The sequence below is a fragment of the Pelodiscus sinensis genome, chromosome 10, assembly GCF_052426305.1.
Source record: "Pelodiscus sinensis isolate ZL-2025 chromosome 10, ASM5242630v1, whole genome shotgun sequence".
NCBI classification, from domain to species: Eukaryota; Metazoa; Chordata; order Testudines; family Trionychidae; genus Pelodiscus; species Pelodiscus sinensis.
Genome location: NC_143061.1, coordinates 45,518,181 through 45,536,034, shown reverse-complemented (window position 1 = coordinate 45,536,034; position 17,854 = coordinate 45,518,181). Strand labels below are relative to the sequence as shown.

General features: G+C 43.8%; 1 protein-coding gene across 6 annotated transcripts in view; it reads right to left on the bottom strand.

Annotated features, from left to right (window-relative positions):
* Nucleotides 1–17,854, bottom strand: part of PIK3CB (phosphatidylinositol-4,5-bisphosphate 3-kinase catalytic subunit beta) — a 225,115-nt gene that overhangs the window by 175,183 nt on the left and 32,078 nt on the right. For 5 of the 6 annotated variants that reach the window (XM_075937519.2, XM_075937524.2, XM_089780866.1 and 2 more), the window contains one exon: nt 16,028–16,211. The exons of the other annotated variant lie outside the window; for it this stretch is intronic. In XM_075937519.2, coding sequence (XP_075793634.2) covers nt 16,028–16,180 — 153 coding nt within the window. In that variant the 5' untranslated portion in view covers nt 16,181–16,211. The remainder of the gene's footprint in view (nt 1–16,027; nt 16,212–17,854) is intronic. 6 annotated transcript variants of the gene reach the window in all.

Below are 17,854 nucleotides of genomic sequence, written 5' to 3'. Positions count from 1 at the left end.
AGCCATTCAAAGGCAGTTCAGGAGCCTATAGAAACAGATAATTCGTGAGTCATTTTCTATTTAAACCACTGAATTGGAAGTGAAAAAGCTTCCTTGTGTCATTAGGTAGGATTACCATATTTGAACTTCCAAAAAAATTAAAAAATTAAAAAAAAAAAAAGAGCACATGTGGTGCCTACCAGTGCCGCTGCAGCGGCGGCATCTCCACTCACACAGGCAGCCAGGTTCAGGAGCCAGCAAACTCGTTCCCATGCATGCCAAGCTCAGGGCTCTGGCGTTGCAACTGCCCCCGCTTGATCTCATGGTACGCAAAGAAGCCACATGCTGGGCTTCTGCTTCCCTGCCACATTGCCCCAAGACACACAGCAGCTCAGGCTCCAGTGGCACTGCCAATCAGCCAGCAGCCCAGACTGCTACAGATTCAGGAGAAGAGAATGCAGGACCTGGGACGCTGGTGGCTTGGACCCGTCCTGGGGCATGAAGTTAAAGGAAATGAGGGGAAAAGTGTAATGACTAGAAAAGGAACCCAGGAATACTGCTTCCTAGAATCCCTTCCACCAAGCACCAGCTCCCACAGTCCTCACAGAGCTGAGACTGGAACCCCCAAATCTAACCAACAGACTCACTGCCCACCTACAGGAAAGAAACCAAAAGTTCTAATGCCCAGTGCCCCCGCCCTCCCCCACAACCAGCCACCCTCAACCTCTCTGCTCAAACTCAATGCCCTATCCCTCCCTCAGAGCCAGGCACCCTTCTGCTCTAACCCAATGCCCTTCTCCCTCCCCCAGATCCAGGCACCCCAAGACCACTGCTATAACCCAATGCACCCACTCCTGCCACAGAGCCAGGCACCCCCAAACATCCTCTATATCTCTTCCAAAGACTTAAAAATCTTCCCATTTAATCCTAGAACCACAGAGCTGGAAAAGACCTTGTAAGGTCATCAAGTCCAGCCCCCTGCTCCAGGCAAGACCAATCCCAACTAAATCAACCCAGCCAGAGCTTTGTCAAGCTGAGACTCAAACACCTCTAGGGATGGAGACTCCACTACTTCCCTAGGTAACCCATTCCAGTGCTTCACCACACTCCTAGTGAAATAGTTTCCCCTAATATCCAACCTGGACCTCTTCCACCACAACTTGACACCATTGCTCCTTGTTCTGCCATCTGTCACTACTGAGAACAGCCTTTCTCCATCCTCTTTGGAACCTCCCTTCAGGAAGTTGAAGGCTGCTATCAAATCCCCCCTCACTCTTACCTTCTGCAGACTAAACAGACCCAACTCCCTCAGCCTCTCCTCATAGATCATATGCTCCAGCCCCCTAATCATTTTGGTTGCCCTCCGCTGGACCCACTCCAATGTGCCCACATCCTTTTTGTAGTGGGGGCACCAGAACTGGACACAATAGTCAAGATGTGGCCTCACCAAAGCCGAATAAAGGGGAATAATTACATCTCTGCAATGCTCCTCCTAATGCACCCTAATATGCCATTAGCCTTCTTGGCTACAAGGGCACACTGTTGACTCATATCCAGCTTCTCATCCACTGTAACCCCCAGGTCCTTTTCTGCAGAACTACTACTTAACTGGTTGGTTCCCAGCCTGTAACAATGCTTGGGATTCTTCCGTCCCAAGTGCAGGACTCTGCACGTGTCCTTGTTGAACCTCATCAGATTTCTTGTGGCCCAATCCTCCAATTTGTCTAAGTCACACTCTACCCTATCTCTGCTCTCAAGTGTATCTACCTCTCCCCCTAGTTTAGTGTCATCTGCAAACTTGCTGAGGGTGCAATCCATCCCCTCATCCAGGTTATTAATTAAGATATTTAACAAAACTGGTCCTAGAACCGAACCTTGGGGCAGTCCACTAGAAACCGACCGCCATCCTGACATCGAGCCGTTGATCACTACCCACTGGGCCCGGACTTCTAGCCAGGTTTCTATCCATCTTACCGTCCATTAATCCAATCCACATTCCCTTAACTTGCTGGCAAGAATGTTGTGGGAGACCATATCAAAAGCCTTGCTAAAGTCAAGGTATATCACATCCACTGACTTTCCCATGTCTACAGAGCCAGTTACCTTATCATAGAAGCTAATAAGATTGGCTAGGCACGACCTGCCCTTTATGAATCCATGCTGACTATTCCTTATCACTTTCCTCTCTTCCAAGTGCCTCAAAATAGATTCCTAAAGGATCCCTTCTATGATTTTTCCAGGAACCAAGGTAAGACTAACCGGCCTATAGTTCCCTGGATCGTCCTTCTTCCCTTTTTTGAAGATGGGCACATTTGCCTTTTTCCAATCATCCGGGATCTCTCCCCATCTCCACAATTTTTCAAAGATAATGCCCAAAGGCTCCTCAATGACATTTGCCAACTCCCTCAGTACCCTCGTATGCATTAAGTCCGGACCCATGGATCTGTGCACGTTTAGCTTTTCTAAATAGTTCCTAACCTGTTCTTTACCCACCAAGGGCTGTCCATCTTCATCCCATCTTGCGTCACTTAGAGCATTAGTTCGGGAGCTGAACTTGTCCGTGAATACAGAGGCAAAGAAAGTACTGAGTATTCAACTTTCCCTACGTCATCTGTCACTAGGTTACCTTCTTCATCCAGTAGGGGCCCCACACCCTCTCTGATCATCACCTTCATGTTAACATGCCTGTAGAAACCTTTCTGGTTATCCTTCACATCCTTCGCCAGTTGCAATTCCATTTGCGCTTTCGCCTTCCTGATAACCCCCTGGCATTCTCGAGCTATACATTTAAACCCCTCCCTGGTCATTTGTCCAAGTTTCCACTTTTTGTAAGCTTCCTTTCTGTGCTTAAGTTCACCAAGGATTTCCCCTGTAAGCCAATCCGGTCTCCTACCATGTTTGCCTCTCTTGCTATGCATTAGGATGGTTTCTTACTGTGTCTTCAATAAGGATTCTTTAAAATACTGCCAGCTATCCTGGACTCCTTTCCCCTTCATGTTAGCATCCCAGGGGATTCTGCCCATCAGGTCTCTCAGGGAGTCAAAATCTAATTTTCTGAAGTCCAAGGTGTGTATTTTACTACTCTCTTTTCTTCCTTTGGTCAGGATCCTGAAATTTACCATCTCATGATCACTGTTTCCCAGGTTATCACCCCCATCTACTTCCCCTATTAGTTCCTCCCTGTTTGTGAGCAGAAGGTCAAGCTGCGCACGGCCCCGGTCGGATCCTTCAGCACTTGTGTCAAGAAGTTATCCCCAACATTCTCCAAAAACTTCCTGGATTGCCTGTGTACTGCCGTATTGGTTTCCCAACAGATGTCAGGGTGATTAAAGTCCCCCACGAGAACCAGGGCCTGCAATCTGGAAGCTTCTCTCAGTAATCCTGACCTTTTCAGTTCCCCACAGTTATGGTCATCTCTCTGGTAAAAGTCTCTCTCTGGCACTAATTAAAAATCTCTGGAACTAATTAAAAATCCTACTTTACTTAGCAGGTGATTTCTTATACAGGTTGAACCTCTCCAGTTAGGCAACATCTGTGGGTCCCGCACCAAGCTGTGAAGCGTTTCCACTTCTGAGTATACTTCTTTCTTGTCGTAGGTCTTCGAGAATTTGAGAGGATGAGCTGCACTGATTCTGGGAAGGTCTTTTCCCATGGTGTTTCACCAGCCAGCAGCCACACCTAGAGATGTGATCTATCGATGATGGAACTGGGTATCTGACCATTTCGCTGTGTGAGCAGAGATGTAACTGGTGGGAATCGATGTGGTGGCCGATTGCTCATCTGTAAGAGGTACAGGCACCACATTTATCTGGACCAGTTGGGTGCTACTAAGATTACTCTAGCCCTGTCCTGTTTGATCTTGAGGATCACCCGTTATATTGGGGAAACGATGGAGATGTATATGCATATGGGAGTGCCTTCCATTGTATGCTGAAGGCGTCCCCCAGGGAGTGGGGACCTATGCTCATTCTGGAACAGTATTGTGGGTAACAAGCATTTTTGTGTGTAGTGAATAGCATCACTGGTAGGAACACCCACTTCTTGAAAAGTGGAGTCAGTATTGATTGTTTTATCTCCCGCTCATGGTTTTGAGGGAATTGTCTGCTTAGTACATTATCCCTGCCTGCGAAGTAAGTTGCAACCAGGTGCATATTCAGTGGGATACACCATTCCCCAAAACTGATCACCTCTTGGCAGGGTTGGTATGAGCATCCTTCTCACTGCCTGTTGATGTAATACATTGTGGTGATGTTGTCCATGAGGATTTGGACTGTTCCATCCTGGGTAAGAGGAAGAAAGTGTACACATGCATTTCGTACTGCCTTTAGTTCTAGTAAGTCAACATACAATCCGGTCTCATCATGGGTCCAATGTCTCTCTACCATTCTGTGGTGCAGGTATGCCCTTCAACTCAGCAGCGAGGCCTCTGTCATGATTGGTTGCTGAGGGTAGGTTGTGTTGGAAAGAGATGCCTATGCATCGGTTGTTGTGTAGGGTCCACCATGTGAAAGGGGATTTTATCTTGTTTGGCAAGATAAGTTGGTTGTTTAAAGGATGATTGCATGGCCCGTGGGCTGTGCATAGCCATGCCTGTAATGGTCTCATATGTAAATGGGCGTGGGGTACCATTAATGTGGCCACCACCATATGCCCCAGTATTTGTAGGCATAGGTGTGCTGTTATGACCAGGTTGGTCTGTGCTGTTGCTATGAGGTCCTTGATTGTGGCCCATCTGTGGCTTGGTAAAGAGGATCTGGCATTCGTGCAATCTAAGTGTGCCCCTATAAATTCCAAGGTTTGAGCCAGGATCAAAGTACACGCCGGTGTGTTTATCTGAAGCCTGAGTGTATCAAAGAGGGTTCTGATCACCGAGACCGCTTGTTGTGTGGGGCCCATTATTAGATAGTTGTTCAAGTATGGAAATATTGTGATGCACATTTTGTGCAAGTGTGCGGCTACTACTGCCAGTACCTTCGAAAATACTCATGGAGCTGTTGAGAGTCCAAATAGTAGTACCCTGTACTGGAAGTGCCTGTCCTTTATTGTAAAATGGAGAAATTTCCTGTGTGATGAGTGTATTGATATATAAGTGTCCTAGAGGTCATAGAATCATAGGGCTGGAAGAGACCTCAGGAGGTCGAGTCCAACACCCTGCCCAAAGCAGGCCCAACCCTAACTAATCTTTATCATATGGACCCACGGGAAAGACACCCTTGAAGAATTTCACAGGGATTTAAACAATTTCCATCCCATCATCAACCTCAGCCTAGATCAATCCACAAGAGAGATCTACTTCCTTCACATCACAGTACAATTAAATGGACAAATTTCCACCACCTTATACTGGAAACCTACTGACCTACCTTCATGCCTCTAGCTTCCATCCCAGACACTTTTTCCTCAATCTACTGTATACAGCCAAGCCCTAAAATACAACCAGATTTTCTCCAATCCCACAGACACAAACAGTCTGGATCCGTTAGTTCGAATTAACATTGTAGTGTAGACATACCCAGAGGCAAAAAAAGCATTGAGTACATCTGCTTTTCCCACATCAGTTGTCACTGGCTTATCTCCCCCAACCAATAAGGGCACCCCACCTTCCCTGGTCACCCTCTTATTGCTAACATGCCTGTAGAAACCTATCTGGTTATCCTTCACACCTCTTGCTAGAAGCAATTCCAACTGCACTTTCACCTTCTTGATTGCTCCCCTGTATTCTTGAGCAATATATTTATACTCCTTCCTAGCCACCCGTCCAAGTTTCCACTTTTTGCAAGCCTCCTTTTTGTTTAAGTCAGGGTACACAACTATGTTCCTTTTTCCAAGGCACGTATAATGGTGGCAAAGGTCAGCATCTTGAAGCGTTATCTGCGGAGATCCAAAATGGGTCTCCAGCCACCCGACTGCCGGGTGGTGAAGAAGCGGTGGGAGTAAAAATCCTTGCCCCTGTGTTGCTGTGCTAACTCTTCTATAGCGCCCCGTCTTAGGAGATGCTCATGAGCGAATTCCCTGAAGAGGGACAGGAATCGGGGTGGGGGACAACTAAAAATGGCATGAAGTAGCCAGTTCTCATGATTTCCAGCACCCACTTGTCAAAGGTTGGCACACCTGACTGGATAAAGTGCAGCTAGTCTGTTGCCAAATATTATGCATGGTTCGGATTGCTGCCTCGGAAATTTCAGTGATGTCTAACCCTCAACCAGGACTTCAAAACTGTTATCTGGCTATTGAGGGTTGTTGAGTCAGTAACTGATTGGAGGCATGTCTACGCCTCTTTTGGCATAGTTGGAGTCTGTTGTCATAGTGTTGTTGCTATTGGTTGAATGGTGTAGGTTGAATGATCTGTTTTATTTTGTGGCAGGTATGTGAATGCCTAGAGTGGGGTGGCCAACCCGTTACAGGCAGAGCCAAAAAAAGTTGTAGAGAGAAAAAAAAATAAGGGACTCTGCCCCTTTAAATGAAAACTCCAGTTTGGCACTGTTGTCTCATCATCATCATCTTGCTGACACCATTTTGCTCCCCCGCAACTGGTAAGAACAGGAAGGAACTGGGGGCCCTTTATAGGGCCACGGGGCGGCTTTGCAAGCTGCGGGGTACGCTCTGCGAGCTGCACTTTCTGTGGTGAAGAGCTGTAGGCAGCTTGCACGCTGCGGGTTGGTCACCCCTGGCCTAGAGACTTCAGTGTGGCCCTTGAATCCTTCAAGGTATGCAGAGAAGTATTTGTGGACTCTGCAAAGTGCTTTGCACCCTTGAAAGGCAGGTCCTCTTCAGTCGACTGGACCTCTCTCAGAAACCTCAAAAGCTAAAGCCAAAGAAGCTCACCTGCTTACCACATGTGCTCTCCCTCCCTCATGGTTTGCCTGGGGGCTATCTAGTACCACACAGGCAAAACTCACTCACTTCCTTCACCACAGAGCCCAATACAGAACTCCAAAGGAGAGGGGAGGAGTTTGGCTTGTGGAGCGCCCATACGGACACTCCTCTTAAAGAACCATTACTGAACAAGGTGAGTATCTTCCTCCTCTTCTATGAGTAGTGTCCCTCTGTGTGCTCCACTGTAGGTTACATCCAAGCAGTACCCACCACTGGAGACTGGGACAACTATGCTCTAACAGATTCCACTCCAAATACTACGAATCAAAGATGGCATTGGGGAAGGGGAAGGACCAATCTTCAGCAATCACATAATGCTCTGGGAACACACTCACAGAACACATGCTGCACTACAGAAAGGAGTATCTTTAGGGAATACAACAGAAGTAGAAATTAACCTTGTGGAGTAAATATGGATGCTGGATAGAAACAAGTAGTGACCTTGATAACCGTGATTAATGTAACCAGGGATTCATTTGCATAGTCTTTGAACTTATATCACAGAGCTTTGGGATCTTTCTGTGGGTGAAAAGCAGAATTTAAGGGATTTCTTAAGTCCTTAGTCCTCTTCAAGTAGAATGAATCATAGAATACTAGAACTGGAAGGGACCTCAAGAGGTCATCTAGTCTAGTCCGCTGCCCTCATGGCAGGACCCAGTACTATCTAACCTGCTCTTAAATATCTCCATATATGGAGATTGCACAACTTATTCCAGTGTTTAACCATTCTGACAGTTAGGAAGTTTTTAAACTAAATCTCCCTTGCTGCAGTTTAAGTCCATTGCTTCTTGTCCTATCCTCAGAGGCTAAGGAGAACAATTGTTCTCTCTCCTCCTTGACACCCCTTTAAATACCTGAAAAAATGCTACCATGTCCCCTCTCAATCTTTTCCTTTCCAAACTAAAAAAGCCCAATTCTTTCAATCCTCCATTATAGGAAGGTCATGTTCTCTAGACCTTTAATCATTCTTGTTGTTCTTCTCTGGACCTTCTCCAATTTCTCCACATCTTTCTTGAAATGCAGTGCCCAGAACTGAACACAATACTCCAATTCAGGACTAATCAGCGCAGAGTAGTGTGGAAAAATGACTTTTCATGTCTTGCCCACAACTCCTGTTAATGAATTCCAGAATCATATTTGCTTTTTTTGCAACAGTGTCACACTGTTGACTCATATTTAGTTTGTGGTCACCATGTCCCCAGATCACTTTCTGCAGTACTCCTTCCTTGACAGTCACTTCCCATTCTGTATGTGAGAGACTGATTGTTCCTTCCTAAGTGGAGTACTTTGCATTTGTCTTTATTAAACTTTATCCTATTTACCACAGATGCTAGTATCCTGACATGTAACATATGCAGAATTATTTTCCTGTTGTCACAAAATGGTTTTGGGAAAAACCCAAGAAGAGAGATCTGTTGATTTATATGGAAAATGTAGAGAAAGTCAGGAGAAACTGGAGATATGGCCTTACTTTGTTTTTAAAAGAGGCTATGAATGATGGGTGTACTGTAAGGACCACTGTTTCTCTTGTATACCTAGCTGAGGTACAATTAGAAATGCTATTTTCCTGGTCACAAGTTAGAGAAAGCAAATTGCCATAGACCCAAAGGAAGATCTAGTCAAAGCCCTGAAAACTCATTTAAGACTTCAGGCTGAAGTTAAAGGTTGGGTGAAGGATCAGCTCAGGAATGGGTATATTACCATCTGTCTCAGGTAAGGGAGTTAGACTTGCCTTGACCAAAAGGGCAATCAAAACAACTTCTTTTATCTTGTTAAATTTTCAACAGGAACTTGTATAGGAATCATAATGTGGTCCAGGAATCCTTCACGATGCGGAGAGAATAATTTGTCTTCTCTGCAAAGAGGGTGGGCCCTTCAAACTGCACATCTTCTGCATCTCCTGGGCAATCCAAAAAGGGATAGTCAAGAAACCCACCTCAGTACCACCGTCATGAAGACTGGGTGGGAACCTGTATCAGCTACACACAGTGCTGTCTCTAGCACCAGTCTGGTTATGAACAGGTCCTGTTTAAGGATGGCATGAAACTGCTACTTTTGGGACACTAATAAATGTTCCAGAAACCCTCCGTTTCCCATAATTAATAAAATCATACTTGGCCATAACAATCTGGTGATTCGCAATTCTAAACAGTTATATCACCAGTAAGTATTCCATCCTGCTAAACTAGATCATATGGGATCTAGGTGGCATTATGTTCTTTGCTTCACGTATTAACCACATCCCGTACGATGGTATTGGATTGCAGATGCTGAAACAGGAAGCCTGCCACTTTGGAAGGGACCTAGCGGGGTTTTTTTTGTTAGTGGGGGGTTTGTTTATTGGGGGAAGTTGGTTCTCTTGTTGGTTGATGTGATGGAGTCATCTGTAGGATGACTTTGGTAAGACCTAGAGGGTACGTCTAGACTACATGCCTCTGGCGACAGAGGCATGTAGATTAGGCTGCCGGACATAGTAAAATGAAGCGGCCATTTAAATAATCGCCGCTTCATTTAAATTTGCATGGCTGCCGCGCTGAGCCGACAAACAGCTGATCATCGCCAGAGGCATGTAGTCTAGACGTACCCAGAATCACCTCATTAATTGAGACAGCAATTCTGGATGAGAGACATGTGCAGAATATCCCCCAACTTGTGATTTGAATCTGCCATCCCCTAAAGAGGAATCTGCAGCTCATCAGCCACCCTCTTAGCAAGATCCACAAGGTTCTTAAAAATCACCACCTTAGTGATGAGGGGCAGTAAAGCCTCATCTGGTGGGGATAAGGAAGTTTGCTGGAGGGGTAGTTTCCCCTACAAGTCCTCCTTCCTGTTCTGAAAAAGCTTCCTTCTGCCTTGGCTCAGGGCTCTGGACAGCCAAGCTATAGGACACTATCTGGTGGACTTGCCCTGAGACCCACTGGATGGCTGTGTATGTGTGTGTTTTTGCAATAAGGCAGAGTGTGGGGGCAAGTATTCATGATGGGGTTTACCACAATTATGGGTTGGCTTGATGGAACTGGGGAGAATCCTTGTATGTGATAGTGAAAGGCCAGAGAAATTACTTCCTCCTGACCACTGACAAACTTGTCACTGAGTAAGGGCAGCACTGACTAGGGTAATGGTGGCACACACACTGGTGCCAAGAGCATTACCACTGTCGAGGCTGATCTGGCTGCTGTGTCTGCTGAGTCTAGCACGGCCTATAGGGCTGTTGAAGCTATTAGTATGCCCTCGTTTAAATCAAACGTTAACTGTTCTTTTTTGTTGTTTAGAAGGGACTCAATAAAAGATGTTGGTTGATCAAAAATGTGGTGTGTATGTTTTGCTAGGAATGTGATGTTATTGGCTATTCTAATCTGAAGGCTTGCTGATGAGTATGCCTTTTCCCCCACTGCATCCAGCCTCTCCAATTCCTGTTGTAGGGAATGGTATATGTAATTTGTTGCTTCCCTCTTTGATTCACAGCTTCCACTACAAGGGAGTTTGGTGTCAGGTGAGAGAACAGGAATTCTGCTCCTTTGAGGGTGACAGGGATAACTGTTGTGGCTGTTTCATCTGCTGTGGTCTATAAACCATGCATGTGTCCCCATACGGCCAGTTAGGCAAAATAGGTGGTGGAAACCACCGTTGAGGCTGACACTGTTGCATTTGTTGAGGCTTAGGGAAGGAGTGTCATGGTAAGTGTGCTCAATTGGACACCTCATCCTCGCTAAACATTACAGCATCTGAAGTGGCCAGAGTAGATGAGCAAGTACACCTTGAGGTGTTCAGGGTACCATCGGTGCTGAATAGAGTACACCTTGAGGTGTTCAGGGTACCATCGGTGCTGAATAGAGGAGTCCCTTGTACCAAGTTTACAGAAAGCTCTGCTGCCAATGTAAAGTGGGATATCAGTGGAGGAGGAGGTAGTAATGGGGGCTGCAAGGTATGTGGAGTGTGTAGTTAATTGGAATGCCAGCTGCTGTGTGTGCGCGAGGTCAGGGCTGAGTGCTTTGGCAGTGCTGCCTCATATGAAGTACTCGCACTCGGTGCCACTTGCGGGTGCTGTTTATTCCGAGCTGTGGCTGGTGCTGAGGACGCATCAGCTGATACTGACAAAGAGGCTTTGCACTTCACCTCTGTCAGTGCCTTAGCTGAAGCATGTTGTGTGCGCTTTGCGTTGCGGCTTCTTTCGTTGTCTGATCCCTTGTGCGCCGGGGGTGGGAGTGAAGCATTTTTATGGAGGGGGCACTTCCTCAGGGCAGTGTCAATCCCTGAGGAAAAATAGGACCTTTTCTTTGGGTGAGTATTATCCTAGTCCTTTGGGCTCTGATCCTGTCCCAAGTGATTTCTGTCTGGGAGGGGTCGATGGCTTAGGAGAACAGAAGCCAACAGAGCCTCTCTCTCCAGCTGGAGCATTTTTAATTGTAATTCTGTCCATCTTCCGGAGCAAGCTATCAGTTTCTGACAATGAGAACAGTGCTCTGTGGGGTGCTCTTCCCTGAGATAGCAGACGTACCAATCGTGTCTGACTGAAATGGATAGCCTGCAGCCCATACACTTTTTTGAATCCAGGCAAACCAGGCATGTCCTAAACAGCAGTGCTGCTTGCATGGAACTGGAATGTCCTCTTAACCACTTGTCTACAGAAGCATTTTTTTAAACTATCACTAAAATCTAAGAGAATTTAACAAGTATCAACTAGGAAAGGATTTCTGAGTTAAGATCTAAGAAAAGTGGGTAACACTTAACTTTTGATGTCATTAGGGTATCAGGCACTTACAGCCCACCCTATTAGTTTCATTTAGCATGGACACTCGGACAAGATTTTTTCCTCTTCTCTTTCCAACCCCATTCCCTCTTTTTCTGCTATTAATTTGTAGCTCTGGACTCCTTGCTCCATTCATCTGAAGAAGTGAATTGTGCCCATGAAAGCTCATGTTACCATCTGCATTTTTTGCTAGTCTCTAAGGTGCTGCAGGACCATTCATTCTATAATGGTAGTAACACTTCGGTTTCTACCTCCCCTGATACGTCATAGAATTGCATTAATCTTTTATCATAGTTGCATCACATCGGTGGCTCTCAGTCCTCTGATCAACCAATACAATAAAATCTCTCCTCCTCTCTCACTTCAAACTGATACATTCCTAGCTGATAGCAAAAATACTTGTTAGTTACTTCAATTTTGCATTACGAACTTACTACATTTCATTCAAATATACAATGCAATTCCTTCTCCTCCTTTTCTCCCCCACCTGTTCTTCCTGAACAGTTTATACCCTTCTATAACAGTGCTCCGGTCATGCAAGTCATCCCACCAAGTCTCCATTATTCCAATCAAATCATACTTCTTTGACTGGGCCAGGGCTTCTAATTCTTCCTGTTTATTTCCCAGACTTCTCTCATTTGTGCACAAACACTTTCAATAACCGGTTGATTGCCTTATCTTCTCCATCCGAATCATGGGTCCTCCCTTGTTGCTCGTTCCTCCTTGAGTTTCTTCCCAGTATCCGCCTACCTCACTTACCTCAGGGCTTTGGTCACCATCCCCCAACCAACCTAGCTTAATGCCCTCCTCACTAGGCTTGCAAGCCTGCCCGCGAAAATGCTCCTTCCTCTCTTCATTAGGTGGATCCCATCTCTTCCTACCAATCCTTGTGCCCAGAATAGAGTCCCGTGGTCGAAGAAACCAAAGCCCTCACTCCGACACCACCTGCGCAACTATGCATTTACTTCCTCAATTCGACAATTCCCACCCGGACCTTTTCCTTCAACCGGAAGGATGAATGAGAACACCACTTGCACTTCAAATTCCTTGATCCTTCTTCCCAGTGCTACATAATCTGCAGTGACCCGCTGAAGGTCATTCTTGGCAGTATCGTTAGTTCCCATATGGAGAAGCAGGAAGGGGTAGCAATCCGAAGGTTCATCAGTTTTAGAAGTCTCTCAGTCACATCCTGAATGTGAGCTCCCAGTAAGCAGCACACTTCTCGAGTTTGCAGATCTGGATGGCAGATGGATGACTCATTCCCTCTTAGGAATGAGTCCCAGACCACCACCACCACCTGTCATCTTTTTGGGGGGAGGGGGAGGGTGGTCGTGGAACGCCCATCCTAGGACTACACATCCCAGGCCCTTTGGTAGATGGTGGTCCCTTCTAATTTCTTCCCTGAGAGGTCCCTGCCAAAGCATTTTCCACCGCAGTGCCTATGGAGAGAGTCTGAAAGCGGTTACTTACCAATACAGGAATAAGGGATACTATACTTTAATAAAAGCACAGAATAGTACCCAAGTAAGGATATCAGCAAAGAGGTCTCTTACAAATCCATTTTATGACCAGAGTTTAAATATGCAGAAGACTGGTTTTGTGCCTACTTCCCTCCCATGTATTCAATCTACTACTAGTTAAATGAAAGCAGACCATTGCTTCAATTTAAATGACAAAAATATCTAGGAATGTTGAGAATCATATTTTAATTATTTTCAGCCTTTTGAATGAATGTCTGGCATAAATATATCATCTATTTGAAAAATAAAAAAGCAATGATACATCCTAAAGTAAAGGTACAAGTCCTCTTTGGTACAAACATTACAGGAACATTAAAACCAGCTATTGCTAGAACACATGGGCAAGGATGTTCCAATTTCATTACTGAGGGTGGGGAGGGGGAAGAAGGGAGAGAGCATTAAACTCATTTAATGAGTCAAAGTTTTCACTCTCTTTACACTGATGCACAAAATAAGGCACTTCTAACAATCCTCCAGAAGTTATTACTACTGGCAAACATAATGGAACCCAGGGACCTTAAGGAAGAGGGAGAAAACTTGTTTATCTTGGCCTCTGGGAATAGAACAAGAAGCAATGGGCTTAAACTGCAGCAAGGGAGGTTTAGGTTGGACATTAGGAAGAAGTTCCTAACTGTCAGGGTAGTCAAACACTGGAATAAATTGCCCAGGGAGGTTGTTGAATTTCCATCTGTGGAGATATTTAAGAGTAGGTTAGATAAATGTCTATCAGGGATGGTCTAGACCAGGCATGTCCAAAGTCCGGCCCGCGGGCCAATTGCGGCCTGTGTTCCGATTTAATACGGCCCCCGCTTCCTCCCCCTCTCCTGGCTCCCCGGCGCGCTTTTGAACTGGCGCGCCCAGCGTGCCGCTTCCGGCCGCGCCGCCGCCGCCCATGGCCTCCGCGGTCCTAGAGCCTGCCCTGTAGGGCACGTCCGCAGCCCCGCTCCCCCGCTCGGCTGCGGGTTCGCCCTACCCCCGGGCCGCAGTGAGGTCTGGGGCTGAGAGTGCGGGGACGGCCCTCACGCATGTTCACTTCTTCAAATCTGGCCCTCTTTGAAAAAAGTTTGGACACCCCTGGTCTAGGCAGTATTTGGTCCTGCCATGAGGGCAGGGGACTGGACTATGACCTCTCAAGGTCCCTTCCAGTCCTAGTATTCTAGGATTCTATGAAAAGGATACGGTCATATGGAAATAGTGTATGAAGTACTGTAGCCATATTGGTCCCAGGATACTACAGAGAGACAAGGTGAGCAAGGTAGTTATCTCTCCCTAGACCAACTTCTGTTGTGAAAACTAAGCTTTTGAACATATGGAGTTGATCCAATAAAAGGCATTACCTCACCTATCTTGTCTAAGTGCAAATACTGTCAATTTAAAAAACAGTTAAAATACTAATCAGACACTACACCAGGCTTTGAGTTCTCCAGAAAAGCTGGCATTTTACAATCATATTTATCTACAATTAAACTTAATGTTTGTTTTGTTCTATAACACAGAGCAAAATAAGTCACTACAAAGGAAACTGAATATGGGTATGCAAAAAATGTTGTTGATGCCTGAAAAACTGAAGCAATTGGAAAACATTTTCCTTAATATTGCTGTAAGCAAAATAGGTTAAGTGTAATTTTCCACAACAGTTAAGAAAACAGAATTTTTAAAATTTAGCTGTATCTCTTAAAGTTATATTTACAATTAACACTTTACTGAACCAACAACTGTACACACCTAAAAGCACTATTCCATTTTCCAAAGCCACAGCAAGCCACATGATTGCATTAGAGATCCAGCTCAAAGTTTCTATACTGTACATCCCATGTGTGCCTCAAAAATATATGCTGAATGAAAAATAAATTGTTTTGTTAATTAACTAAATTACTTTTACAAAAGTACTTACCCTCTTGATAGTCAAAGCCTGGTATAGGCCACAGTAAACTAGAACAAAACTCTGTGCAAAGCTCCACAAGACAAATTCTGTTTAGTCTCACCAATGTATATCTTGAAGAGTAATAGAGAGCTAGCTGTGTTAGCCTGAACTTGCTAAAACAAAAAGGAAAAACTATGTAGCACTTTAAAGACTAACAAGATGGTTTAATCGGTGATGAGCATTCGTGGGCCAGACCCACTTCTTCAGATTATATTCTGGAAGAGAATTGGCATGACCATATATACCAAAGGAATACAATGAAAAAGGTGAACACATTATTAAACTGACAAATCAGATTTAGTACAGAAGGTGGGGTTAGGGAGAGGGAGGGAGGGGGAGAATAGAATAGTAATAGAGAGGTAGCCGTGTTAGTTTTTTCTTTTGTTTTAGCAAGATCAGACTAACATGGCTCTTTATTACTATTACTCATCACCTATTAAACCATCTTGTTAGTCTTTAAAGTGCTACATAGTTTTTCCTTTTGTTTTAGCAATGTATACCTTGAGTTACTCTAATGAAGTCCACAGTGTAACTCCAGATGTACGAATCATAAAAATCCTCCATTTTGAATTAAATATATTCTTCAGTGCAATAGCGCGTGTGTTATTTGAATATTTAATTCTAATTCTTTGTGCAATGTTGAGAAAACACAGGAAGATTTTGGTTGTGAGATGGACACGGTTAGATTTTGATCTAAAATAAATCAGCAGTGAAATAGTTAATGATGAAATTTAAATTGTCATCATTAGATTTCAGAGGCAATGGGAGCAGTTCACACTACTTGGAGCTATTGTTTCATGTTGGCTATAGTCTAGGTAAGACATTGCATCAGTTCACATTTTATTCTTTTTCTAAAGATGAATCTGGGTTCAATAGACAGAAACACGTTTCAAGAAGCTTATGAGACTTAAATAACATTTTGTATACAAAGTGCTTCTCAAAATCAGTGACGGAGCTCATTTTAAATAGCAAGCCAACCTGTTTAATATGGGATATGGTGGCATCTCGAGGGACATCCAGGTTGATGTAGGTTCCAGTGGGAAGCAGGAAGTCCACAGAGATTAAGCCATCAACTCCTATCTGTGAATCTACTGCCCAGATGTCAAGGATGTCTGCCATTGCAGGAGGCATTATTGAACATGAATATCATAACCATATGGCCCTAGGGAAAAACAAAATTCAGTAAAATTTAGCATTTTATAGGCATTTTAAATTCTTCTGAGATTTTGTAGTGCTTTACTTGCACAGATCAGATTGCAAGACTGGAACCTGAGATAGCCGATACTACAAATATATACAGTTGATCAACTTTGTAGGCAGGTACTCCTACTGAGCTCAAAAGGACTACACAAGTGAATAAAAAGTACTTCTGTGTGGTTGCAGAATCTGGGTTAAACTTACTAACTATGGTTATTTATATATACACACACATTTTCATTAAATGTACCTACCTAATAATCTGTTTTAGTGGTCAAAAACTAGTACAGACTAGAAATAATTAAAAATACCATGAATAGGAAAATGGACCAATCAAATCTGATTCAGTAATCTAAGGTGGCATGTATATTTTAACCAAATGTGTTTTCTACTGAATTCTATCATCAGGAAAAACCAAATGTTTATGTGTGTCTGCAATATTTAAATCTCAATTAATTCTAATCTATTCTAGATAGTTGTGAACATCTATGGTAATGAACTACATTGCCTCTAAATATTACTGAGAATGTGCTCTTTGAGCTATCAAATCAAACAGAAATTAATATATATAATTGAATGTGGTGTTCACATTAAAATGTATACAGATTAAGAAATAAATTACATTCATAGTATCATATGTGATATGAATAAAAGCTCAAGTATGAAATATTTAATTGTTTTCCTAACCAAAGTATTGAGGAACTGCGGCATTACTGGGGTAAGAAAACATTACTTTGGAATTGCATATAAAGAAATATATAAATTGAAATATTTTCTGGATTTGATTAACACTATATCCAAAGCTAGAAGAAAAAGTGTGACATTTAAAATCCAAGCTTAAGCGGTCATTTACAGATATCTTAAAACATAACAAAATAACACATTCCAAGTTAAATTAAATGAAATCCCCAAAACACATCCATTTTCAACATTTCCTAAGCTTGTATAATGCGCAATGTACAAAGTTCAGGAATGATTATTATATATATATATATAGATATATAGATATATATATAGATATATATATATATATATATAGATAGATATATAGATATATATATAGATATATATTATTTGAGAGAGACCCAGACAGAAAGACACAGAAAGCACATCTGTCATAAAAAGTATTTATAGATTTATGAAGCTTACACCTACTGCTACCTACACACAATGTGGTGATTTTAAATGGTGTGATTAAGGATTATAAAAGCAACATGTTTATAAGTAAGGATATTAAGTATCGGATAACTGACTAATCGAATAGGCAATGCATTTTTTCATTGACTATTTGATTAGTCGATAGGGCACTTCTGCCTTTGAAATGTAGCAACAGCTGTAGGGCTGTTACACTTCAAAGGTGAAAGCGCAGAAGCCCGGAGCCAGCTGGGTACTCCCAGTGACCCCAGACTCCGTGTGTCGCTGACACTTGGAAATGCCACAAGAAGCCCGACGTTGGGTTCCCCACGCATTTCAAAGCGGAAGTTCCACGCAGAGCCTGGGATCAGATGGGGAGTCCCAACTGATCCCAGGCTCCACACAGCATTTCAAAGCAGCAGTGCAGCATGGAGCCTAGGGTCAGCTGGTGCGGCGCTACTGCTTTCAAGTATT